Source organism: Pteropus medius, unplaced genomic scaffold (genome assembly GCF_902729225.1).
Source record: "Pteropus medius unplaced genomic scaffold, Ma_sr-lr_union100, whole genome shotgun sequence".
In the NCBI taxonomy this organism is placed as follows: domain Eukaryota; kingdom Metazoa; phylum Chordata; class Mammalia; order Chiroptera; family Pteropodidae; genus Pteropus; species Pteropus medius.
Window position 1 is genome coordinate 322,966 of NW_024341754.1, and position 24,678 is coordinate 347,643.

General features: G+C 53.1%; 3 protein-coding genes across 6 annotated transcripts; 1 reads left to right on the forward strand and 2 right to left on the reverse strand.

Annotated features, from left to right (window-relative positions):
* Nucleotides 1-1,798: 1,798 nt before the first annotated feature.
* Nucleotides 1,799-4,492, reverse strand: CMTM5 (CKLF like MARVEL transmembrane domain containing 5). 2 transcript variants are annotated; one of them, XM_039851153.1, is made up of 5 exons: nt 4,128-4,492; nt 3,046-3,198; nt 2,418-2,510; nt 2,135-2,219; nt 1,799-2,045 (listed from the first exon to the last, which is right to left on the reverse strand). In XM_039851153.1, the coding sequence occupies exons 1-5, from the start codon at nt 4,254-4,256 to the stop codon at nt 2,032-2,034; spliced, it is 474 nt and encodes a 157-aa protein (XP_039707087.1). In that variant the 5' UTR covers nt 4,257-4,492; the 3' UTR covers nt 1,799-2,031. The 2 variants fall into 2 exon arrangements, with proteins under 2 accessions (XP_039707087.1, XP_039707098.1); XM_039851164.1 differs by lacking the exon at nt 3,046-3,198.
* A 1,086-nt stretch (nt 4,493-5,578) lies between these two features.
* Nucleotides 5,579-16,738, reverse strand: IL25 (interleukin 25). Its single transcript, XM_039852118.1, has 5 exons — nt 16,619-16,738; nt 15,937-16,108; nt 8,311-8,381; nt 7,869-8,179; nt 5,579-5,898 (listed from the first exon to the last, which is right to left on the reverse strand). Exons 1-5 carry the CDS (start codon nt 16,736-16,738, stop codon nt 5,643-5,645), a joined length of 930 nt encoding a protein of 309 aa, XP_039708052.1. The 3' UTR covers nt 5,579-5,642.
* Nucleotides 15,311-24,365, forward strand: EFS (embryonal Fyn-associated substrate). Of its 3 annotated transcripts, XM_039851356.1 has the most exons (7): nt 15,311-16,754; nt 20,183-20,263; nt 20,399-20,461; nt 20,722-20,862; nt 20,962-21,684; nt 22,069-22,158; nt 23,369-24,365. In XM_039851356.1, exons 1-7 carry the CDS (start codon nt 16,737-16,739, stop codon nt 23,801-23,803), a joined length of 1,551 nt encoding a protein of 516 aa, XP_039707290.1. In that variant the 5' UTR covers nt 15,311-16,736; the 3' UTR covers nt 23,804-24,365. The 3 variants fall into 3 exon arrangements, with proteins under 3 accessions (XP_039707290.1, XP_039707287.1, XP_039707291.1); XM_039851353.1 differs by having other exon boundaries at nt 15,312-16,754; nt 20,183-20,461; XM_039851357.1 differs by lacking the exons at nt 20,183-20,263; nt 20,399-20,461 and having other exon boundaries at nt 15,313-16,754.
* Nucleotides 24,366-24,678: the final 313 nt, after the last annotated feature.

Below are 24,678 nucleotides of genomic sequence, written 5' to 3' on the forward strand. Positions count from 1 at the left end.
CCTTAGAAGTAACCCACAGAGAGTCCCTCTCCCCATCATCCCCAGGGACAGTCGGCGGGAGCCCAGGGCTGACCCTAGCCTCTGTGGGTCAATGCCTTACCATGAGGGCAGCCTGAGGCTATGGGACCAGGAGACGCTGAGTCTGAACCTATGTGCCGTATGGACCCAACCTGGGCACCGCTTGTATCATTTTGACCTCTCACACAGACACAGATGAGCATGGATGCACATGCAGGTATACACTGTAGACGGCATTTCTGCTATCTTTGAGCTCCCGCCAGGGACAGTATGGCCTGGATCACACAGCTGCTCAGGGACAGGGATGGTCCCATTCTGCTCCAAACAAATCCAAACCCCCACTGGGCCTTATAGCCAGGCTCTCCTGACGACCCTCTCATGTCCTTACCTGGACTCCCCTGGCAAAGCCCCTTCTATCCCTTCTCTGAGGCCTTGACCCCACCCTCCCCCAAGGTCAGTCACTAGTCTTCAGAATGGGCTGTGCATAAAGCCCTGAGAACTGTGAGCAGAGACCAGAGGAACACAAGAATGTTGGTTCCAGCCCTGGAGAGGCTGCCAACTCTGGTGAGGAGCTGAGACATGAGGCTAGGAGAATGGAAAGCAGGAGAAGGCAGATCAAGAGAGACTCATGGTTATCACCAAGCAGAGCAAAGCATCTCTACCAGAGTCCCAGGGTTCAGGCAGGGTTTGGGGGCTGGGGCCTGCATCTGGAAGGAGCACCCCAGAAGAAGGAAGGCATTTCAGGACAGGAATAAACAAGCATTAGAGAGAGGGGATAGCAAGTGAACTTGGACAAGCTGCTAAGGTAGGCCACGCTGGGCTCTATGGGCTGGGCAGGGAGGGAGAGCCTGGCTGCACTGGGCTGTCATGGGCCAGACAGTGCTGATTCTAGGCTGTGGCAGTGCCTGCTCCAAAATTCCCCGGAGCTGAGCTCTCCCAGAGCATTCATTGTGGGGAGTCATGATCACCCTTCACTAACTTCCCTCTTCTCCAGTCTATGAGCACTCAACAACCTCTCTGTCAGGCCCATCTGTCACCTGTGAATCCCTGGGGCCCAGAGTAGGGTCTGCACAGGAGACACTCAGGAAATGTTTGCTGGGTGCTGGCAAGCTGGGAAGGTGGACCTACTGGTGGAGGAAGCTGGAGATGAGGCTGGGCCAGCTTTTCTGAGCTGCAGGGGGCTCTGTACAGTATCTAGAAGAACTGTTGAGGCACTAGGAGCTCTGTCACTTCCCCTGACTGGGCCTGTTTTCTCTTATGTGGCATGAGGGCATTGGACTAGCTGATATTTAAGGGCTCTTCTAGTGCTGGCCTTTTGGTAACCTCTGCCCTCATCTGATGCCACAGGCTGACCTCTCCCCTGTGGCCTGCAGGTTAAGTCCTCCCCACACTACGAGGAGGAGTTCTACATACACCCCAGGCAAGCACCTGGCCTCAAACCCACTAACAAACCTGTGGGTGCAGAAGTGGCAGGTGAGTAAGTGGCACTTACTCACGTAGGGAAGGCTGTGCCTTCTCAGACACAGAAGTCCAGGTGTCTCTCCACCAGATACACCACGAAGTGGCCCGGCACACAGAGAGCTGTGGCACAGAAGTTTTATGTTGACAGATGTCTTCAGCATCTTCAGTCTAGCTTCCCACTTCCTCAATGCTCAGACCTGGTCCCAGAGGAGGGACCAAGACCTGCTCCATGTAACATTTCCATGAAAATTCCTTAGATTCCTGATATGCCTAATTTCTGGGAAAGAAAAAGACTGACCAGTAGGATTTGACTCTTTTAATTTGAGGATGAATAGCTTCTTCCTGCCCACCCTTCCCTCCATAACACCTCCCCAGGCCAGCTTCATCAGGAGCCAGATGGCCCACACAGAAGTCCCGTGACTTCTCAGGCCAGGCTCCATCTCTGTAGATCTGGGGTAGAGGACAATGGGCTGGGGGACTAGTGGATCCAAGAGAGAAGTGCCTGAGCTCCACTGTCCGCTCTGTCCCCTTGGTCTGGCTGTAGCCCCGGAGTCACTGCTGGTCCCCTGTGGAAATGGAGCCAGGCAGGGAAGGGCATGTCAAGCTGGAGCAACTGGGACAGGGACATCTGCTCTCCCAGAGCTTAGACACTCACCCTGGGTGGCCCTGGGCGCCATCTCTATCTGGTAGATCTTGAAGGCATCGTAGGCAAATACAGAAACCAGGATGATGCCAAAAACCTGTGGAGCAGGAGTGGAGTGGCACCACAAAGGCCGTCCAGTATTCAGGGGAAGAAAGTGAGTGGTATGGGGCAAGGTGTGGACCAGAGCCCAGGCACTGGCTTGGACTTGGGGGAAGGCACAGCAAGTAGGCAGCACCAGCCAGAGGTCCTTAGGGAGCCGGAGAGCTCCAGGGGTGGGTGGGTGGGCTGGACTCACAAAAGCAGCAATGGCAGCTCCATCCCGGGAGGTCACAGCCGCAAAGGAGACCACCAGAAAGATGATGATGGCACTGATACAGCGGAGGAAGTCCTGGGGTGGGGAGGGTCGGGGTGCAGTGTCAGAGAGAAATTAGAGGGCAAGGGCATCCCCCTCATTCCCTGAATCCCTGCATGGAAACGCCCCTGGACACCACATAAAGCACTTAAGAGAGAAAAAAAGAGGGAGCTCACACTCTATTCAGGGAAGGGATGCAAGTAAATGCAGAGAAATCAGAACAGCAAGCCAGGGATCTGGGGTGGGGCTAACTCAGGCTCAGCAGCTGAGGCCAAGGGGCAGGTCTGGGGGACACCTGCCAGAAGAGTGGGGGCAGGGCTGGGGCTGGGGCTGGACATTTGATGAGTGGGATACCAGATCTAAAGGATGTGCATTCTCATTGTCAGTGACTCAACAACTGTGAATCAGTGTGGGTCAAGGCAGTTTTGAGTTCAGGGCACAGGCTCGGGGTGAAGCCCAGCTGGGGTTGAGGACCAGCCCCCATACTGACTCAGGAAAAGGAGAGAGGCTGGGAGAAGAAAGGAAAACTCTGGGTTAAGAAGAAAGGGGTGGAAGAGGCAGGGTCCCTCACCAGACAGGGCCAGTTCAACCGATCAAAGCGCTGGTAGTACTGGGTGGCGTAGAGGAAGAGGAAGGCGAGCGTAATGAGGAACTCAAGTAGTGCTGCAGCCATGTAGGCAGAGATGGAGGCCGTGAAGCAGATGAAGATGATGAAGGTCAGGGCCTGCAGGACGGAGTGTGTGGACTTGTCAGGAGGGGGACACAGGCATAGCCTGACTTTGGCCTTCCCCTCCTCAGGAGCTCCCCCGGGCTGGCCCCCACCACCTGTCCTTGGAATTATCCCCATCCCTGGTGACAGAAGCCATATTCCAGGGCATTTGCCCACCAAGGGCTGTCTCCAGCCTCCTACCTCTGTCAGCCCAGGAGGATTCGATTATTTTAACTTGGGGATGACCAGCCACCCCTATCCTGCCGTTCCAGCAGCCCTAGCAGTTTTGTGTCCTTCTGGGGCACAGAGGACAGTGTGAACGTGGGCCCTGCAGCAGCCTGCGCCCCAGGACGCACCCCACGCCCATGCTTTTTTCCACTCCTGGACGCCTCAAACCTATTCAACAAGGCCTAAAGCCTATGCCTCCATGGCAAAAGAGAAGGATTAGAAAACAAATACCCCACAGTAGATTCTGGGCGCCCCTTCAGCTCTAGCGTTGTAGGGTGACATATGGGCAGAAGACTTGCCTTGCTAAGTGACTAAGGGAAGATCCTTTCCTAAGAACAGATGTTCATGGGGAATAGATAACAGATACAACGGGGTTGAAGGAAGTCTGCCCTTTATGATAGTTGGACTTCTTGGACATACGAAGAAGTGGCCATCTTAGAGCCCGGGAAAGTCAGGCTGGTGTTAACCCTGTCCGGTCCCTGTATCTTGCATTCCTTCAATGTCCCAGAAAGCTGTCCTGTCTAACTTCAATCCTTCCTGCCGCAAATGAAACCTGCTGTAAACTGCCTCCAGATGCAGAGGCATCAAGAAGGCAGGAAGAAGGTGAGGGAGGGGCAGTTGGGGGTAGGAAGGATGTCCAGAAAGCCTGGGAAGAGGGGTGGTGGGAAGAGCAGGGGAGCCAAGGCTAGGAGACAGGTTGGGGTAGCTGCTGTTACCAGCTCAGTTTCCAGCAAGATGCCTTTGAGGGAGGAGAGAAAGGTCTTGTCCACAGCGAAGCCCTGGAGCCCTGCAGCTGCCCCCTCTTCAGGGGGCCCGTCTCGACGACGATCCAAAGCACTGAGCATCTCCTCGGGGCCCACCAGGCACAGCCCCTCACTGCCACCAGCCCAGGAAGGAAAACAGGAAGACGGAAACCTGGCAGGATGGGGAAGCAGACAGGAGAAGGAAGGCACTACCAAAAACCTGAAAGTGAAGTGTGCAGGCCTGTTGTGCGGTCCTGGGAGAAGGCGGCCGCCACGGGAGGAATGCCCAGATGAGCCTTCACCCAGCTGCCCAGGGTGGCCCTGCTGTGCCTGCACCAGCCCCCTGGAGGCACATGGGGAAGGGAGGAGCTAGAGAGGCGTGGCAAACCCTCCCCTTACTCAGAGAAGGGAGGAGCGGGAAGAGGAGTCAACGGACTGTGGAGACAGGCAGGAACTGGGAGGGGAGCCAAGAAATGGGCTGGACTAGGAGCCCCCAAAGACCTAAGCCTAGAGAAGTTTGTGTCCCCTCCCTTAACCTTAACCTTCTTCCTTGGCTCATCCTTCCTCCGTTTTGCTTTTAGGGAGGGTAGGAACTAGAGACTGGCCTGGGCAGCACCCCCAGGACCCAGCTGTAGCAGCCAAAACGAAGGACAAAGGCAGATTGTTGGGGGGACAAGGAGGAGCTGTGTGTCTGCTGCAGTACCTCAATGGGCCTCTGTCTCTCCAGCATGCCAGGAGAGTGGCCTCACCCCCACCCTAGTGTTTGGGTGTGGGCCAGGGAGCCAGAGAAGGGAAGGGGTGCAGGGTCACAGCGGAAACTGGAAGGAGGAGGAAGAGAGTGGTAGGTAAGGGCTGAGCCTGGGGAGGAGAAAGGACTAGGCTAGGGTCCCCAGAATGCCAAAGACAAATTAGGCCACTTTTAAATACAGATTATTTATTTGGATTAGTCTCTCCATGCTCAATAACAGCATCTTCCTCGGAGTCACCCATGTCAGAAGACTAGTAACTATACCAGGATGTGTGCAAAGTAGATGCTCACCAAGTATTTGATGAATGAGTGAATGAATGAATGAATGAACAAATGAACAAATAAATGGAATGGGGATCTCTCTGTTAGCAAGGGGAAAAATATCAAGAAAGCATCTGTGCTGCGCCAAGGCAGCTGGGGCTGGGTGGAAAGGGAGAGGCAGAGTGGTGGGTTTCAGGAACGGGTGGAGCTTTGAAGACCTTTCCAAGAGGAAATGCCAGAACATCAGCTCCCAGTGGCCTCGAGCAGCTGTTGCTCCCTCTGCTTCACTCTGCATTTCTCATTCACTCCAAAAAGTGCAAAATGCGGTTCCCCGCAAAGTACCCTTCCTGTCCCACGATCCTGCTATTTCAGATGGTGCTTTGGAGGGGCTGCACACTCGGGCGTCCTGGCTCACTGTGGCAGGTAGCTGTACACCCAGTTCCAGTGTTCTGACAGGGAACCAGCCACAGGCAGCATGACTAGGCCATCACACGGGGCCTCACACACACGCAAGCCAAGGAGACGCGGTAGAGCCTGCGTTCCAAGCAATAGCCATGATGGGCGCCCTGTTCTCCGGGGCACGGCCTCCGATAGAAGACAGTCTGGTTGTGGTAGAGCAGCTCCGAGTTGCCCAAGGGGTCCATGTGGGAGCCTGTCTGTAGGCTGACGCAGTGTGGACACAGGCAACGGGCGTGGTACAGGTCCTGGGGAAGCCGGTTCAAGTCCCTGTCCAACCTGTGGGAGTGGCACGTGTCAGTCAGACCCTGGATAGAGGCTGGCTGTGTAAAGGGGCCGGGACAGAAGCAGGGACCGGGATGGGTGGAAATGCCAGAGGAAGGAAATGGTGTGGTTGGAAGTCCTGGCTTCTTGCCCTAGCTCTGGTACCCGCTTGCTGGGTGACTTTAAACAAGCCACTCTCTCCTCTCCGGGATTTATTTTCCCCAATTGTGAGAGTAGGGATGGAAGCCTGGCTTTCCAACTGGTCCTGAAACCATTAGGGAGGCAGGGGAAGGTAGGCAGGATCCTGCCTCAGTCTCCACTAGACCAGCTCCGCTTCTGTCTGATATACACGTTGGGCTCTGGCGTGAGGTTTCTCTTTGTTATTACATTTTGGGTGGGTTTTTTTTAATATGATAAAAGTAGAAACTGCCCTTACATGAAAGAGTATAAAGTGAAGAGTAACAGTCTGTCTCCCCACCAGTCCCACTCCCCAGAGGTCCCCACAGTCAACCACGTCCTGCAGTCCTCCAGCCAGACTGTGTATCATAAGTGCATGTAAGATTACATGGTGAGACTTATTTACTTATTCTGAAAGAATCTCATGTCCAAAAGAAAAAAAAAAAAAATCTTGAAAAATGGGTGTCCCAAAGGTCTGGGACTCCAGAAGCCCAGCAGGAAACAACTGCTGGGTGGTAAGACCATTCTCCACACAGACAAGCCCTTGCAAGCTGGGGCTCGGCTAGCACAGCATTTTCCAAAGTGAGTTCCCTAACAAGTACCTTGCAAGAGGTGGGGTCTGTGGCCAAGTGAGTTTAATGGTTCCTTTTCTGTGTACTTCTTGCAGACTTTAATGTGCCGAGCACATTGTGAGTCTCCAAGGGGCTGGGGCTGCAGCAGCTTTTCCCACACTTACTTGACATCATCACTTTTTTTCTGAGGAGCAGCTTGTGGGATGACTGTTGCAAAGAACCCACCTTGGAAAAGACCAGCTGAGTGGTTATGAGGACCTCATAGCCTCCAGCAAGGGGTCGGGACCCCAGCTGAGTCAGCCATCTGGCACCCAGCCTCTCCAGAGAGGCTCCCACACTTCACATTTAGCCCAGGACCCAGCCAGCCTTCTAAAACCACTTCAAAGCATGGTGACCTGGAGTCTTCACCCTGGATCTAGTCTTAATCGGAACTGACCCTCTCCCTTCTCACCAAACTTCTCCATCCATCCCCAAAGCCAAGGTTAAGCCAGAACTAGACTTACAGAGAGTGGGAACACAGACACCCTATGTGAACAAGACAGAAGGAGAAAAATGTATGCAATCCCTAAGGCCCTAATTTTTAATATTTTACTTCATCGTTGCCATTTCTGCACATCCTAATATTTTTCACATCGTGGCACAAATAGAGAATTATAATATTTGTATGGCACACTGAGTTAAACACTAAGACTGCTCAAGATCCAAGTTAAGCCGCCTACAGCTCCAGCCGCTCAGCTGTCCCCCGAGTTGAAAGTTTCATTATCCTGGCATATTTATAACCCACTCATGGCCCAGAGTAGACTATTTGGTATTGGGATGCTTTGTGCCTATTTCACACCATGATTCCCTGATATTCTAGTTAGAAAAGCATGGCCATTATGGGGATGAGGAAGGAGAAGCAGGAGGAGGAAAAAAGAAGAAAACCAAAATTTTATGAATTAAGTATAGATTTTACGTACATCATTTTATATGACCTGCACATTAGCCTATGTGGTATTATCTCATTTTACAGATGAAATATAACCTGAGCTTTGAAACCTTGAATAATTGGCCCAAGGTCACCCAATAAGAGTCAGAGCTAGGACCTAGACTAGGCCTTGTCTAACCCCCAAACCTTTAAGACATCTCTGGATGAAAAGGGGCAGGTAAGCTGGAACTGGGTAGAACTCCCTTGACCGCTCACACACACCCTGCCTGGCACCCATACGGGCACTCGGGAGGGGAGAGCAGACTCACTCGTAACTCCAGGGGGAGATGGACCTGCTGTTGAGGGGTCCGTCTTCGCTGGCCCTGCAGGATTCTGGGTGGTGGGTGAAGCTAGCAGTCTCTGAGGAAGGCATGAGCACAGTGTTCCACTTCAGCCACTCCTCAGTGGGGTCCTGACCTTTGCTGAGGCAGCAGCTGGGCCAGTGGGTACGATCCTTCTGAAGTGGCAAACTGAGGGTGTGGGTTCCCATGACTACTGCTAAGAAGGCAACCACCTGTGGGAAAAGGCCAGTGAGAGAACTGCTCCTATCTAATCCAGGTACTCCTCCCCCAGCTGTTACCTGAGATCCCGGTTTCTAGCTCCACCTGACCCCTAGCCCCAAACCTGGAAGCCCAGCCTCCCTCCACTCCCAGCAACACCTCTGCCCCTTTCCCGCTGGGCACAGTCCCAGCCAGTCCTCTGCACGCTCACCTGGTACATGCCGGATGGCAGATGCTGCTCGCCCAGCCAAGTGCTGTTCAGGTTGACAGGCAAGGAAGGCCCTGTGGAAGCAGGCTGGCTGGAGCGGTTCAGGAGTCCTGGTTTTATTTTCAGCAAACCTGTTTTGTTTATTCAAATTTATTTCCACTACCTTTTGGAGGGAGTGACCTGAGATTAAAAAACAAAACAAAACCAAAGAAAACCTGACAGTGTTTCCAAAAGCTGCTTAAGATGCTATACTCATGGAAGTTGTGATAAACATCATTGTAAGCCTGGAAGCCTATAGGGTAAATTTTGTTCTTGGCATGTTTCTGGCATGGGGTCAAACAATAGTATTCTGCTATTCTGAGCCTTTGAGAACTGGCATTATGGGAATTTCCCTGGTTGGCTTGGTACCCAAAATTAGAGAATATCATCTGGACTCTCCTCAAGAGGCCTCATTTCCATGACCTCTGCCGCTCCCATCCAGGGTCTTGTCTCCACCATTCCCTTTCTTCTCAGAAGTCCTCCCGATCACCCAGCTTAGTGAACATTTCCACTCTACTTCCCGTGACCCTCACTCCTTCTGTTTTCTGACCCCTTCCTCATCTTCGATGACCCAGCTTCTATGACCCTCAACATCTATGACTTCTCCCCATTGTCCATTACATGCTCCTTAACTTTGCCAGGGGCCACCCAAACCCCCATCCCTGCCCTTTCCCTAAGCTTCTCTGGACTCTCCCTGATCCCACTAGACTGCCAGAAAGGCCCCCATCCCATCAGGCTGTTGGCTGGATGTGTAGGGTCTGATGGAAGAAGCTGTGGGTGACTGTTCCCATTGCACAAATGCGAAGGTCAAGCCAGGAAGAGGAAGGGCCTAGTAATAGCCTCACCTTAGACCCAGGAGGTCCCAGTTCCAGAGACCAGCCTGGCCCCACCCCCACTCATAAGGCAGTGGGGACAAGGTTGTGGTAGGGGAGCTGTTGCTTGAGGTAATGAGGTATTAGTGGGGGCGGGTATGCGTGCTTCACCAAGGCTCAAGCTGGGCCTGACCAGAAAGACAGGTCAGCCAGGGGCCATGCCGCTTGGGAGACACGTGCTGAGAGCAAGCCACAACCTGCTTCCCTCCAGGGCTTTTCTCTTCGTTCTTGCCCGTTGATCCCCCTCTCCCACACCTACGACCCCCCTACTCCAACACACACCATACACTGACATTGTATCTAGAATGATATTTCCTGATTTGCATGTGCTTTCCCTTAGAAAATACTCAGCTAGTAACCAAGGACTCCGAAACTAAACAAAGGGAACAAGGAATATCTTCAACCCCGCATAGCAGGAGGAATCCTTCAAACGCTCTAGGGCAAAGCAGTCCCAAAACAAAGGAGTGATGAGGTCAGGGGGCATTCTGAAGGATTGGGAGAAGCTGCTCTGGTGAGGGCACTAGAGGGCAGTGGGTAACAGGGCTTAGGGGAAACAAGTGAGGGCTGGGAGATCAGGGACACTTAGGAAGAGCACTGAGGTAGCGGTCCATTGCCTGGCTCTCACTGCCCCACTCTGTGCCCCTGCGCTCTCAGATGCTCTCACCTACACATCCCGCTGGCCTTGGCTCCTGTGTGTCAGGTACCAGGGTGGCGCCAAGTCCTGTACGTGCATCAGCTCATTTTACCTTCCAAAAAAACCATGAAGTGGAAACTACTGTCCCTATTATCTCATATTAAGTCGAGGAAACTGAGACCCAAAGAGATTTAGTAACCTCCCTAAGGTCACACAGTTAGGAAGGAGTGGAACTGGTTTTCCACTCCAGTCCTGACCAACTCCAACTAAGCTCCTGGCATGGAGGTACCACACTGTGCTGACCCCTGGTTGGCAAATGGAAGAGAAATCCTCGCAGTGAGTGCTTTCTTACTTACCTGGGCTTGAGTGGGGGGACACGTCTCACCTGAACCCGCCCGAGTCCACAATGCATTCCTGCCCACTCAAGCATTCAGCCCTATTGGCTGGAACCCACTGCTCCCTTTTGCAGTCTTTGGTCTGGCATGTGGCCCCAGGGTGGCTCTTGGTATTCCTGAGAACCTCCAATCCCAGAAAAGGCTCTGATGGGGCAAGAGCTCCTCCAGAACAGCTGGATCGGTACAGATCTCCCCAAAACCAATCAGAGCCTCAGAGCCTGACATTGACCCAGGCCTCCTGATCTTACCCCATCCTCCATCCAGGAGGGGGTGCTTGAAAGATCTGGAAGTGATCCTAGCTACCTGTTTTACTTGCTGATGCTGCAAAGGATCCACACTGACCTTTAGGAGAGGCCTTTGGGGTGACCCTTGCCTCTGTACCAGGACTTCCTTGGAGGAAACCTCTGAAAGGCAGAGGGCGGGCCCCTCCAAGCACACAGCCCCACTGATTATCAGGCCTGACAAGAGAATTTGTATTCTGAGCCATACACCCTCACCCCACTCCCATTTGCTCAGCCTCTGTCCTTATCTCAGTAGCATCTCTGTAGGACTCCTTGGGGTGACTCCCTGCCATGAGAAACATTTTCCAGAGGGTTTTCCTCCTGGGGTGACTAGTTTTGGAATCCCTGAGTCACTTCAATTTCCAGGGAATCCTTGGGGGTGTGGGGAGATGGGGGTGGCAATGGGGAGGATGCTGGAGGTGAGAGCAAAGGAAAGTCTGCCCAGCACCTGACATCAAGGGTGCCTCCCAGTGTGTCCTCACCTGCCTGGGCCTGACCTGGCAGGCAGAGGGGACCTGCTGAGAGTCCCACCCTTGTGTCCCTGGGAAGAGAGATCAGTACCCAGTAGGAAAGGGAAGGGAAGATATGATGGAATACACTCCCATCGTTGGCCAGGAAAGGCTCTTTGGGCTTGCAGAAAGCTATAGTACAGCTGTCTTGTCCTTACTCAGAAAGACATTCAAATCCTCACTTGCTGCCTTGAAGTCTTGCCCCTATCTCTGATCAGCTCTTAACCTTGGGCCCTTTTTGGTCCTTTCTCTTTATTTGTAGAAGTAGGAGGCGGGGACGAGGGGTGTAACCTGGATGGCTACAAAAGTGCCAACCAACTTAGCTGCTCTGGACCTCAGCTCCTGAAATACTACTGAAACCATAGGATTCAGCAGAGTTTATTGAAGCTTCTCTGCACTCATTTGATGTGAGGTGGGGGCACTGGTGGTTAAAATGCTGACATACCTCTGCCCTTGCTGCTAAACCGATGATATCCTCAGCCCTACAACCTCCCTGGAATCCTGCATCTAAAGGCCTGATTCAGGCAGGCACCTCCAGACCACTGTAGGACTGCATAGGGTCCTACAGGCTGTGGTAGAGCACTTTGTAGGTGATAATGGTACTGGTTGCTAATTATTTGTAGTGTTGCCTTTAGTTACAGAGATGCTTAGGCTCAGGAGCTTGCATTCAAAGAGAACCCAGTCTGGCCTGGGAGACACGGAGAACCAGAGTGCACAGGACAAGAAGCCCCACAACTCCCTTCTCAGCTGGACGTTGGTGTTTCCCCACAGAGGACCTACTGTCCCGGCTGTCCATGTATTCGCCCATTCACCAGATATTTATTGAGTAGCTACTATACACCAGGTACTATTCTAAATGCTAGGAATGCAGAAGAGAACAAGCCAGATACGATCCCAGCCCCGCGAAGCTACCGTCTTAGGAAGAGACAGAGGATAAACAAGGAAACAAGATAATTTCTGATAATAGTAAGAGCTATGAAGAAAATGAAACAGTGTTACGAGATAGGGAATTTACTGGGTGGGGGGGGGGTGCTTTCTTTAATTTGGAAAGCCAGGGAAGGTCTTTCTGAAGATTCAGAATTTGACTTCATGAGGAAAGGGGTCTGGGGAATGAGGGGTCCAGGAAGAAAGAGTGGGACATGAAGAATCCTAGAGGTGAGAAAGAGCTGGGCGTCTTTAAGAAGCGGAAAAGACCATGTGGATGGAAAACAAAGGATGAGAGTGGGAAGTGGGATACGATGAGGTGGAAGAGGCAGGAAAGGACCAGACCACATAGGGGACTACAGGCTGTGATGAAGCATTTGGATTTTATTCCAAGATCAGTGGGGAGATGTTGACTGGATTCAGGCAGACCCACCTGGTGTGAGTTTCCTCTAGGGCAGGCACTATGTATTTGATATTCTGCTGCCCTCTGGGGCTGGCATCAAATAACAGTCATAGTAGCTTATATCCAACATTTACACATCATAGGCCAGGCACTGTTCTCAGGATTCTCTTAATCATCACAACAAGCTGATGTTATCAGTTCCATTATTATCCCACTTTACCAACAGGAAACCAGAGTCTCCAAGAGGTCATGTAGCTTGCCAAGGTCATTAGCTAGTGTTGGAACCAGGATTAGAATCCAGGCAATCTGGATGCTGAGGGGTCCAAAGGGAGGAGAATTGGAAGAATGCATGAGCACCTGAGAAGTTTTGAGTAGCAGGAGAAACAAGAACAGGTCAAGGAAGTCATGGGGTAGAAGACCAGCCGGTTGGCCCTGCTGAAAAGGGGAGAGAAGACTGGTACCCAGAAAGCCAGATAGAGAGATTCCTTCCCTTCTTTCCCCTGTAAATAGCAAAGGCAAGCTCCAAAGCTGAGGGCCTGGCTGCCTGAGGCTGCCACCATGCCCAACCCAGAATCTTAGCTGCCCACCCAGCCTGGGCTTTCTCCAACCTTACCTGGAACCCACAGCTTTACCTGAACAAGTTAGAATCACCTTCAACCTCTGTGAAGGAGAGGGAAGGAATGAGGCATAGGGACAGAGAAAAGGCTCCTCTTGCCCTCGGCAAAAAACCCTTTCAGCTTTTCATGAAAGCACAAGTTGCAGGGAGAGCCAATGTGGAGAGAAAAAGTGGAGGGAGATCACTGAGCTGGGCACTTTACACACATTCGCTCTTCACCAAAGTCACGGTTACAGATGATGAGCTGAGACTCAGAGATGTTATATAACTTGACCAAGGTTACACAGCTAATCACCCCGGATTCACTCCCAAGTCTGTCTCCATTCAGTGCCTAGGCACTCCAGAAGCAGTCTTATTTTCCTGCAGATTTGCACTCTGCTGCCCTCAACTACATTTTCCCAGGCACTGCACCTTACTGCCCACCTCCCGAACAACCATTTTGCCTGGTCCTAGAGCTTCCCTCCTGCTTAGCCTTTTCTGGTCTTCATCTATTTCCCCTGTGCCAGCCAGAGCATTCATCTTTGGGAACTGGGTTTCCTGCCCACCTCTATCTTGAGCCCCAGTTTGCCTTGGCAGTCCCCTGGGCAGAGATTATAGAGTCATTCCCCTGAATGTCTGGGTTTCAGGCAGCCAGGTCCCCCAGGGCTGGGGTCTGTAGGGAGCTGGACCAGGTTGGAGCTGGGATGGAGGAGTTCTTCCTTCGGATGCATCTGGAAATTTAAAAGTTCCTCTATCATCCTAAGGGAGTCTGACTCTGTTCAGGATTCCCAGGCCCTCACCCAGGTCTGCTCTCCATCTCTGAGCCAAGCCCAGAACTAATATCGTCCATCCCACGTTCCCCGCAGAATCTCTTCCTAGTCCATCCCGAAGGTTCCACTCCTCCCCCGTGCAGAAGGCTCCTCACAGGTGCCAGGTAATAGAGAAGGGAAGGACCCAGAGCAGATATTCTCACCTCCTCTCCTCCAGGAAAATGCCTGGATGTGTAAGCCTGTGGAATGTGTAGAGGGAGCATCTGTCTATTCGAGGCCTCAAGTTCACAAAGGGCCTTAAATTAGACTTTCTATGTTATTGCCAAATGAGGTTATACATAGAGTCTATTCTATGTGTTTTGTGGATGAAAAGGGGTGTACATGCAAGTTTTGTGACCAGAAGTAATCTCACAGGGTGATCTGATGATAAATTCTTAACTGGGCAGATCATGGTGGGTAGTCACACCCCAGGCATATAACTTCTTTAGTTAAAAGGTTAATAGTTGCCTTAAGCAAGCCCTGTCCATTAGTCTTCTGTATCTAGGTTAACATACTTTTGAAATGCCAGAAGTGACCCCTTGAAGGTGTAAGCTCCCTCAGGGAGCACATAATCTTGTTAACTATCCTGTCTGTACCTTGCTGTCTTCCACCTTCATGTAACCTTCCTTAAGTTCCCTCCTTAATTCCAAATGTATAAAAGAAACTGCAAAACCGCCATTCTCCACAGCATTTGAGATCTTGCTTCCTGACATTGTCCTTAGTTTGGCTCAAATAAACTCATGAAAATTCTCTACAGGTTTGGACCTTTCTTTCATCGACAGTTTGAAGTGTTAATTTGTTAAACGTAAATACTGAACATGGACTGTTTTCAATCCTGTTTGGCATTTCACTTTTTAAATACCAGGAACCTCAAAAACGGAAGAAGGCTGGCTTCCCCCTCCAGCCTCTGGAAGGCCTTGATGCGTGCCCCCAAAGGAAAAACTAGGAGAGGGGCGGTAGCTGGAGGGAGGCAGTGCACACACTAAGGGGTAAGTTATATGTCAGGAGAGGTGTGGAGAGCCGAGAGCCCTGTCCTTTCAGCCGAAACTCCTGGGAGGCCAGATCCCAGCTCCTCTAGAAGATTTCTGCGCTTTTGTGCCGGCAGTTCCCACGCCTGCCCTTCGTGGCAGCAGGAGTGTGCTAAGGCGAGGACCAGGGACAGGCTCAGACTGGCAGAGGACTGTAAGAGGCGGCACGACTTGCCCCTGTGTAGCTCTGGGACCAGACGCTCAGACTGCACATTCTCTCGCCAGGGACAGAATCCACGTCCAGTCCCAGACCCCTGGCCTGTCCCGCGCAGGAAGAACAGCTAACCTTGCCACCCCTGCAGAGGCAAAGCTAAGCAAGGGAGAAGAGCCGCTGCGCTGGGGACCCCAGGAAGGCGGAAGGAGCGCGCTCCCTCCCACGGGAAAGACAGATGTAGGGCTAATGAAAGGGAGGCTGAGAGGCGCGGGGCTGGCAGGGGAGAGCGGGGGCGTGGCAGGGAGAAGCAAGCTCGCAGGAGCGAGCGGACCGAGCCACGGGGAGGGCCGCCGCGACGTCGGGAAGAAGAAGGCGCCGGGGAGAGGGGCCGGGAGGGGGCGTGCAGTTTGGCCCGAGGGTCCTGAGCTGAAACTCAACACCCGCCTTTGGAGGGATCGTCCTCCTTTCTCCTCCGCCCCTTCCATTCCCCTCCCTTTTCCCCTCCCTCCTTTCTCTTAATCCTCAGGACTGATCCCCGCGCCGGAGCGGAGAGGGCCCGAGGGGAGGAGAAAGGAACTGCACTGAAAGGGAGCTGGGAGCACGGGAAAGGGAGGGCAGGGGAGCGGCGAGCGGGAGGCGAGCCTGAAGGCCACGCGCGACCCCCGGACCCTTCCCAGCCCTCTTAGTGTCCACCCCACCCCACCTCCAGGCGAGTCCACAGGCCCCTGACCCCTTGCCTCTCCTTCGCCTTCTCTTTGCCTCTTTTGCTTTGTGGCCTTTCCGTTCCCAGAGACACCTGGGAACTGCCCGGGGCGCCGAGGGGCCCGGCCCGGGGTGCGCGTGAGCGGGGCGGCCAAGCCCGCGCCGGGTGCAGGGGGCCGTGGGTGGGACCGGGAGCCGGGAGCCCAGCGCGCTACGGCCGAGGGGCGGAGGAGGGCGGGTGAGCCCCTCTGCGGCTTGGGGAGGGCCGTCCCGCCCCTTCGAGCCGTGCCGCGTGCCGTCGCGGCGCCGCAGACCCTGGGCGTGCGGAGAGCGAATGTGCGTGAGCGCGAGCCGCTTCACCGCCGGGGTTGCGAGTGTCTGGGCTGAAAGCAGCCCCTGGGGCAACGCAGCCCTACGGCCGCGCTCTCGCAGGCCTTTGGCGTCAGCCTGGCCTCCCTTCGCCAAGTTAGGCGAGTTCGAAGAGGGGCAGATGGCTCAGTTATAGCTTTTCCTTCCTCCTTCCCTTTCTCCGCTGCAGCACCTCGGCCGCCCCGGCTACAGCCCTGGGAACCCGACTCTCTGGCCCTGGGTTGGGTTGGGTTGGCCCCTAAACTCGCTCGTCCAGCCCAACCGCCCCAGCGGCTTCTCCCAGCCCTCGGGGCCGTCCTGAGCGGCCTGGAGAGGCGTCGAACGCAGCCTTAGCTCCTGCCTCCTCGCCTGCCCCTGCCCTAGAAGAGAGATTTGGGCCCATGCGGACCTGGGGTGTCTCCGCGGCCTAGGGCAGGCAGCTCCGGGGGCCTGGCCAACCCGGCGGCCCCCGGGAGGCCGCGGGGACAGTGCAGAGCGCGCGCCCTTGGATGAGGTCCCGCAGCGACGCCCCGGCCCGCCCCGCTCCTCCTCCTCCTCAGCCAAGCTGCCTCCCATTTGGGGAGTTCTGTGGGTTTTCTTTCTCCTCCTCCAACCTACGCGAAGGCCACGACTCAGGCGCCGCAGCCGGAGGCCGCCTCCATGGTGCGGGGCAGCCACTGCTGAAGTCAGCGAAACCGAGCCGGGCCTGGAGCAGGCCCAACGGGAGGCCGAGGCCATGGCCATAGCCACGTCGGTGAGTCTGCCACGGAGAGGAGGCTGCGGGGCAGAGACCTTCACAGCTGCCCTGCACTCCTGTCACTTTTATGTCTGCCTTCTCTTTGTCTCTCTCCGTGGTCCCTTTCTTCTCCAGGAGGCTGTGTCTCTCTCCTCTCACTTTTGTTTCCCTTTCTCCTCATCCCTAGCTCCTCGTGGGTCTGGGTGCCCCTGCCCTCCCTCCTCCCCATTCTCTTTTTCTTTCTAGAGGCTGCCCCTGGATGGAGGGGAGGGGGCAAGTCTAGCCTGAGTCCTATCTGCTTTTTTATGAGTGGAACAGATGGCCACTGGTGGCTGGCAGGGGCTTGTGATTGGGAAGCAAGTAAAAGGTTGAGAGGGGCTGAAAGGATGGAGGTGGCTCCAGGAAAATGGGAGAGGCCAGAGGGCTCAGGGAGGCCCTTTTCTAGAAAAGGGATAGAGAAAAGGGGAAAATGGAGCAAAAGAGGGAGATCAGGCAGGGAGAAAGAGAAGATAGTTGGGGATGGGGGAGGAGTGATATCCAGCCAGCCACTTTCTGGCCACTTTCTGGAGACTGGGGACAAAGGGAGGAGACTGCTGGCATGATGGGACAGTAAGAGGAGGCCTCCCAGAGAGTTTGTGGCCCCCTACCATCCCGCATTAAGGCAGCCCCTCCCTCACAAGTCAGCCAAGTCTTTGAGGAGGGGGTAGAGCAGGAGTAGCCACACCCATCATCAATCAATCTATCAGCAACTCTTGCTTGGTTTCCGCAATTGCTAGGCCCAGAGGTTTGGCCCCATTGGATAGAATTCAAACCTAACACTGGGAGGAGCTCTCCACAGACCCACCTCTGCATTCTGTCTTGTACTCCTTGTAGTGCGACTCCAAGCAACTCTGTCCCCTTTCCACCCTTCCCTAAGGCCCTAGGATTCCCAGGGAATTCGAGGCTGCCACCTGCTTTCTGGCCTTCTCTGAATGGGTACTCTGGGAAAGAGGAGTGTGAGGCTGCAAAAAGTAATATGGCTCCTGACATCCTCTCATATCCCTCCAGGATGAATTCAATTTTTACTCCTCAGACCAAACTCCTTTTAGTTCTTCCATCTGTATGATAGTGAGAAAAAAAAAAAAACAGTTTTCAGAGCCAGGGGAGAGGGAGATCCTGAAAATAGTGGGTATACCCTGGCATAAAGATGCTGGCTCAGGAGCCATCTGGTCAGCTATGTAGTCCCAAGAGGTAGATTTTTCTTTTTACCAGAGGTGGAGGGTGATGGCGTTTATGGTAATGAAACTCACAGGATCCTAATAACAGCTAATATTTATTGAGCATTTATTGGCCCTAAGCTTTGTCTTGGTTTGTCCTGATTGTTTGACGCATTATCTCCCAGTCTTCACAACATCCCAGTGATGATAGTACTGTTATTATCCAAAAATGTATATTTGGATATGGATATAGAATTCTACAAAGGAGGAAACTGAGGCTTAGAAAGATTTAACGATCTGCACAAAGTCACCCAGGCAGAAAAGGATAAAGCCAAGACTCAAACCCAGTTCTTCCTGGCTCAGAAGTGTTCTCTTAACTCTCTGGCTAGATCCAAAACATCGATTTAATTAAAATTTGTAATTAGAAAGAAAAGTACCATGCTAACCAGGAATTTGTATCATCTGGTTATCATGTTTTCTTTATATGGGACAATATCCTTTAGAAGCCAATATAATCAGAAAATGGTTTGATGAGTTTCGAATCAGGCAAGAGCAAAAGTCAATTTGTTGTTGAAATCACTCAGCCAGGAAGGGCTGGACAACCATCCAGAAGAAACGCTGGCCAATAGAAACATGCCCTCATGGTGGCCGAGCAGGGTGTCCTGCTCCCCAGGGCCTGGTGGCCAAATACAACCTACCAGAGATCTTTAGCTTGATCTTTTTTGTACTGAATTAGTCCATATGGATTACCTGCTCAGTAATGCCTAACTACCTCTCTCCACTACCACTGTGTAAGCCATCACTGCCTGAGATCCTGCCAGCAGGCACAGTCACATAGCAGACATAACTGAAGTGGAATATATTTCAATATTGTGAGAGGTTTAAGCTTGATTCTGCCAAAGGGTGACTAGGGAAATTAGGTATAATAAAGACTTCATATGCACTTGAGTCACGTTTGAGCCATGGACCTTCTTGACTAAACAAACCACTGTTACTAATATAAGAAGAAAAAAGTAGATCCTTAAGTTTGTGATTGTGGAGAGGCAGTAGAGGAGTGATTGAGAGTGCAGGCTCTGGAAGCAAACAGCCTAGGGTTCAAATCATGCTCTACACTAGGTACACTAGCTGTATGTCGTTGGGCAAAATACTAACCTCTCTGTTTCAGTTTCCTTTCCAAGTGGGGACAGTGATGGCTCCTCCCTCCTAAAGTTGCTGTGAGGATTAAATGGAATGAGACAATTAGTGCAAACACTTGCAAAGTGTCTGGGTACATAATTTGCACTTGATACCTGTGACTTATCATCTGCGCATGTGGATCTCCAAGGGAAAAGTTTAGATGTTCCTACCAGACAGGACTGGAAACAGGCTGATAAATGCTTGCTCTTGGTGGGTCCACCAGCCCCCCTCCATACACACACACACACACACACACACACACACACACACACAGAGTAAAGCGTATATACTTTCCTCCATAGTAACCTCAGCCTCTTCTGAGAAACTTATTTGCTCAGACTGAGAACAAAACAATGCTTCAATTTCTGTTTGTTCCTTATTATGACTAGGCGTTGTCTGGCCTGGGCCAATCCTAGTTCCTCAGAATGAGGGGTCTCTGCTTCATCTAATCTTTGCTTGTAGGGGTTGCTGACTGGGAAAAAGGGAAGGTAAAGGAGATCCTGTGGGAGATCTGAGCAGTACTTCCTCGTATATACGACGCTTTGGAGGAAGTTCATTCGGCATATGTTTATTGAGGACTGATTCCAGGACAGGCCCTATTGCAGAGGCTAGGAATATAGCAGTCTCTGTTCTCACAGGGCTTACAGTGTAAGGGAAGAAGTCGATAATAAAGTAAACAGACAAATAGTATAAAGTATTATGAAGAAAACAATGAGTACAGACAGAAGGGGGTGGAGGAAGAGTGAAAAAAAGACCTTTTTGAGAACATGACATTTAAGCAGAACTGAAGGACGAAAAAGGGCCAGACAGGGGAAGAGCATTCTGGGTAAAGGAAACAGCAAGTGCAAAGGCCCTAAGGTGGGAAAGAGCCTGTCTAGTTTAAGGAACAGAAAGGAAGAGGGGCGTGCAGGGAATGAAGCGGGAGAAAAGGCAGAGCCCATTCAGGAAGATCTGAGTCAGGAGGTCAGATTCTTAGCTTGAGGGAAATGGGAAGCTCTGACGTTTTGAGCAGGAGGTAACATGACCTGATATGTGTGTGAAGACCCCTCTCCCCACTCCCACCTCATCCACCAGGCCCAGCTGGCCCGGGCACTCTACGACAACACCGCCGAGTCCCCCCAGGAGCTGTCCTTCCGCCGAGGGGACGTTCTACGGGTACTGCAGAGGGAGGGCGCTGGTGGGCTGGATGGCTGGTGCCTCTGCTCCCTGCATGGCCAGCAGGGCATTGTGCCCGCCAACAGAGTGAAGCTCCTTCCAGCTGGCCCAACACCCAAGCCCAGCCTCTCCCAGGTGCCCCCAGCCGAGCCTGGCTCACCATATCCAGCCCCAGAGCACAGCAATGAGGACCAGGAGGTGAGAGCTGGAGCCCTCCCATTCCCAAGCCAGGAGAGCCCCTTTCCTTTCTGCTGTGGCCTGCAGTGAGGTGGGGCAGGGAGAGCCCTGAAACCACAGCTCTTCTGGGTTCTGCTCTAAGAAGCCTGTCAACCATTCCGGGGTTCTATTTCCCCCTGGGACAGGGAGGGGATTGGAAGGCATCTGTGCTCCTCCAAAGCACATATATTATCTGATTCCCTGTCCGCCACTCCTCCTCACCCCTCTGTTTGATCCCCCAGGTATATGTGGTGCCACCTCCAGCTCGGCCCTGTCTGACTTCAGGATCTCCAGCTGGACCCTGCCTGCCCTCCCCTGATCCCATCTACAAGGTTCCCAGAGGCAGTGGGACACAACCGGCTACCCCTGGAGATGCCTTGGAGGTGAGGGCTAGAGGTCTGTATGTATGTTGGGCAGAGAACAGACAGCTCTGAAGGGAGTCAGTGGCTGAGTCTGAGGGTAACTGGCTGCTCCCTTTCCAGGTCTACGATGTGCCCCCTGCTGCCCTCCGAGTTTCCGCCAGTGGTCCCTATGACACCCCTGCCTCCTTTTCCCACCTTCTGGCCCGGGTTGCCCCGCAGCCCCCTGGAGAGGACGAAGCTCCCTATGATGTCCCTCTGGCCCCGAAGCCACCATCAGAGCTGGAGCCAGATCTGGAGTGGGAGGGGGGCCGAGAACCAGGGCCCCCCCTCTATGCTGCCCCCTCCAACCTGAAACGAGCATCAGCCCTGCTCAATCTGTACGAAGCACCCGAGGAACTGCTAGCAGATGGGGAAGAAGGGGGTTCTGACGAAGGCATCTATGACGTACCCCTGCTGGGGCCAGAGACACCCCCTTCTCCAGAGCCCCTGGGAGCCTTGGCCTCCAATGACCCAGACACCCTGGCCCTTCTTCTGGCCAGAAGCCCTCCACCCTCACACAGGCCCCGGTTGCCCTCTGCTGAGAGCCTGTCTCGCCGCCCTCTGCCTGCCCTGCCTGTCCCTGAAGCCCCCAGCCCTTCCCCTGTTCCCTCTCCTGCTCCAGGCCGTAAAGGCAGCATCCAGGACAGGCCTCTGCCCCCACCCCCACCCCGCCTGCCTGGCTATGGGGGCCCTAAGGTTGAGGTGGGTCCAGAGCAGGGGGAAGTGGAGGACAATTCAGCAGGACACCACAATGAGTATGAGGGCATCCCGATGACCGAGGAGTATGACTACGTCCACCTAAAGGTGAGCTCTCCTCCAGCCAGCCCCACCCGAAATGCCCCTTGGAGAACCAGGGGGTGGATCAAGGAGGCCTGGGCCCCAGATGAAGACCCTTCTTCTCGTCCTTCCTTCCCCTCCACTGGCCCTGCACCCTCTGGCCTGGGACCCAAGTACTTGGCCGCACCACTTGTACCAGTGCACATTCCTCCCCCTAAACCCAGGCTGGAGTTCCTGAGCCCTCTGACTTGCCACCAGAGCTCTCCCAGACCTGGAGTCCAGGGACTGCAACCTCTGATGGCAGGAGAGACCTCAGGAACGGAGAGGGTGTGGGGAGGGCCAGGAAGACCAGGGAGGCCACCCTACTCTGTTCCCCCACCCCTGCACTGAGATACTGACCCCTTCCTGCAGGGCATGGATAAAGCTCAGGGATCTAGGCCCCTGGATAAGGCCTTCCCAGGGGATCCTGAACTGCAGGAGAGGGGCCCACTGGAGCAGCAGGTAACACAAGGGGTGATGCTAGAAAAGGGGCGGGGCTGGGGAAAGAGGAGCAGGAACCTGGCAGAAGTTAACTGAACCATTGAGAGAACTAGATTAGGATAGGGGTGAAAGTTCAGTGAAATGGAACCGTTGGAGTAGACAGGAGTTAAAATTCAGCCGGAAGGGGCTGGAACTTAGAAAAGGGTACAGGAATTCGGAAAGAGGGGAAAGAATGTGTTGGAGAAGAATCAGAAAATGGAGCATTTGGTAGCAGAAAGTTTCCGGGCTGTGGGTCAGAGCTGCGCCAGGTGACTTCTGAGTCTCCTTCCAACTGAATTCCTGGGCTCCTAAGAGACCTGGCTCCACCATTAAGAAACCAGGGTCTCTGAAGCAGCCAGTTAGTTAATCTCTCTGGGCCTCAGAAAAGTGAGGTGGTCTCCTTGACTGTCTAGAATGGTCTTAATCACAGTCACTACCATTTATCAGGCATTTAGCAAGTGCTAGACCCTGTGCTAGGCACATCACATGCGTCACCACTAATCATAGCCATAGTTAGTGTTTATATGGAGCTGACAGTGTGCAATGCTCTGTTCTGAGCCCTTTCTGTATACCGTATCAATTTGTCTTCAAATTGATACAGTATACAGATTTAAGAGGCAGATAGTAGATCTGCACTATCCAATTTGGTAGCCACTAGCCACATGCAGCTATCGAGCACTTGAAATATGGCCAGCCTGAATCGAAATGTTCCATAATATAAAGTGCACACCAGATTTTGCATACTTAGTATGAAAAAACAACTCAGTGATTTTTATATTGATTATGTATTGAAATTACATTTTTTTTTCTTTTGGGATTTTAAAATATACTAGTTTCTTCTTACTTTTCTTAATGTGGCTACTAGAAATTTTAAAATTACACATGTGGTTCGTGTGAAGTTTATATTGGACAGTGAAGTACTAGATTCTTCAGTTTAGAGATAAGGAAACAAAGAAGGTCAGAGGCTTGTTTGAGGTTGTTTGAATCCAGATTTACTGACATCAACTCTGAGCATTTTCCTGCCACTTACTCTGAGAATCTAAATTTCCTGACGGGCAGAGGTAAGAGCTTAAAGGGATTGCAATAGGAAGAAAAGAAGAACTGGGGAACAAAGGGAGGAGAGGAGAAAGGAAGTGAGGGCAGGAGCAATGCTAATGAGAGCTTTCCCACTGACCACTCCTTTTGCCCTCAGGAGGCCCTTTCCACAGGGGAGCCGCTGGTTCTGCCCACAGGAGATCTGCAGCTCCTGCACTTCTACGCAGGGCAGTGCCAGAGCCACTACTCAGCACTGCAGGCGGCTGTGGAGGCCCTGACGTCCAGCACTCGGGCCAACCAGCCCCCACGCCTCTTCGTGCCCCACAGCAAGCAGGTGGTGGTGGCTGCTCACCGTCTGGTGTTTGTTGGGGACACCCTGAGCCGGCTGGCAGCTTCCACACCTCTCCGAGCACAGGTTGGGGCTGCAGGTACAGCACTGGGCCAAGCATTGCGGGCCACTGTGCTAGCTGTCAAGGCAGCCGCCCTTGGCTACCCATCCAGCCCTGCAACTGAAGAGATGGCACAGTGTGTGGCAGAGCTGGCAGGGCGGGCTCTGCAATTCACCAACCTGCTCACCAGCCTTGCCCCCTGAGGGACCCTTGGCTCTGATCTGCCCCTCCCCTGCGTACCAGAGCTCCCCTCCTGGCCTTAGGCAGCTGGAAGGCTCTGTTTTACGGACTAGAAGTGATGATCTCTTTCCTCCTCCCCGCCCCTTCCAGTCACCTCGGTCTCACAGAGGCGTCTTTTCTCCCTAACTCGCAGCTTTTTGTACGAGCCATTTTGTATAAATTATTTTTATTTAATATTATTCCCTACCTTGTCAGGGCAAGTGCCAGGCCCTCTGGGACAGAGGGGAACTGGACTCTCCCTCTTCCCTCAGCCTGGGGTAGAGGTTCTTGGTCCCTGTACTGCCACCACCTCTGGAAGCTTGGCCCCACCGAGAATCAGGTGACTGAAACCTGGGCCACCCGGGGCCCCTTGCCTTGTTTCTTGGCTCTAGAACGTTAGCGCCTCACAGTCGAGAGTGAGGGAAAGGACTTTGGCCACCAAGAATGTGAAGGTCTAGGAGAGGCTAGAGGGCTCCCTGTCAGAAATGGGAGCGAGCTGAACCTTGGTTACTGGGTGTGCACCTCAATAAACCCTTGCTGTCTGGTCCTCTGACTCTGCTTCTTGGGAACCTAGGGGGCGGGCCTAATGCCCCTCAGCCAAACCTATGAGACACACTATGGACAAGATGCCTTTAGGGTGTGGGAGTGGGGTAGATTTTGCTGTTTCTTCAACAACTGTTTATTCGGCAGTTCTCTACTCCCATGATGTGTCAGGCAGTTCCGAAGGTACATCACTGGGGTGGAATGGACATCAATGAGTCAGTTGCTGACAATGGAAATAAACAAGGTGATGTGAAGGACGGAGTAGATGAGGGGAGAGCCCATTGAAGGAGACTTTAGACAAGATGGTTTGGAGCTA

Excerpts from the sequence above, each read along its gene's own strand:
- EFS (XM_039851353.1), top strand. Across the intron at positions 21,685-22,068 it reads ATGACTACGTCCACCTAAAG|GGCATGGATAAAGCTCAGGG; the intron begins GTGAGCTCTCCT and ends CCCTTCCTGCAG. Across the intron at positions 22,159-23,368 it reads GGGGCCCACTGGAGCAGCAG|GAGGCCCTTTCCACAGGGGA; the intron begins GTAACACAAGGG and ends TTTTGCCCTCAG.
- CMTM5 (XM_039851153.1), bottom strand. The coding sequence starts at position 4,256 with ATGCTCAGTGCTTTGGATCGTCGTCGAGACGGGCCCCCTGAAGAGGGG. Across the intron at positions 3,199-4,127 it reads TCTTGCTGGAAACTGAGCTG|GCCCTGACCTTCATCATCTT; the intron begins GTAACAGCAGCT and ends TCCGTCCTGCAG. Across the intron at positions 2,511-3,045 it reads GGTTGAACTGGCCCTGTCTG|GACTTCCTCCGCTGTATCAG; the intron begins GTGAGGGACCCT and ends TCCCCACCCCAG.
- IL25 (XM_039852118.1), bottom strand. The coding sequence starts at position 16,738 with ATGGCCTCGGCCTCCCGTTGGGCCTGCTCCAGGCCCGGCTCGGTTTCG. Across the intron at positions 16,109-16,618 it reads GCCTGAGTCGTGGCCTTCGC|GGAGGCCAGGCTGACGCCAA; the intron begins GTAGGTTGGAGG and ends AACTTGGCGAAG. Across the intron at positions 8,382-15,936 it reads CCGCGACGGCACGCGGCACG|GGCCTTCCTTGCCTGTCAAC; the intron begins GCTCGAAGGGGC and ends CTGCTTCCACAG.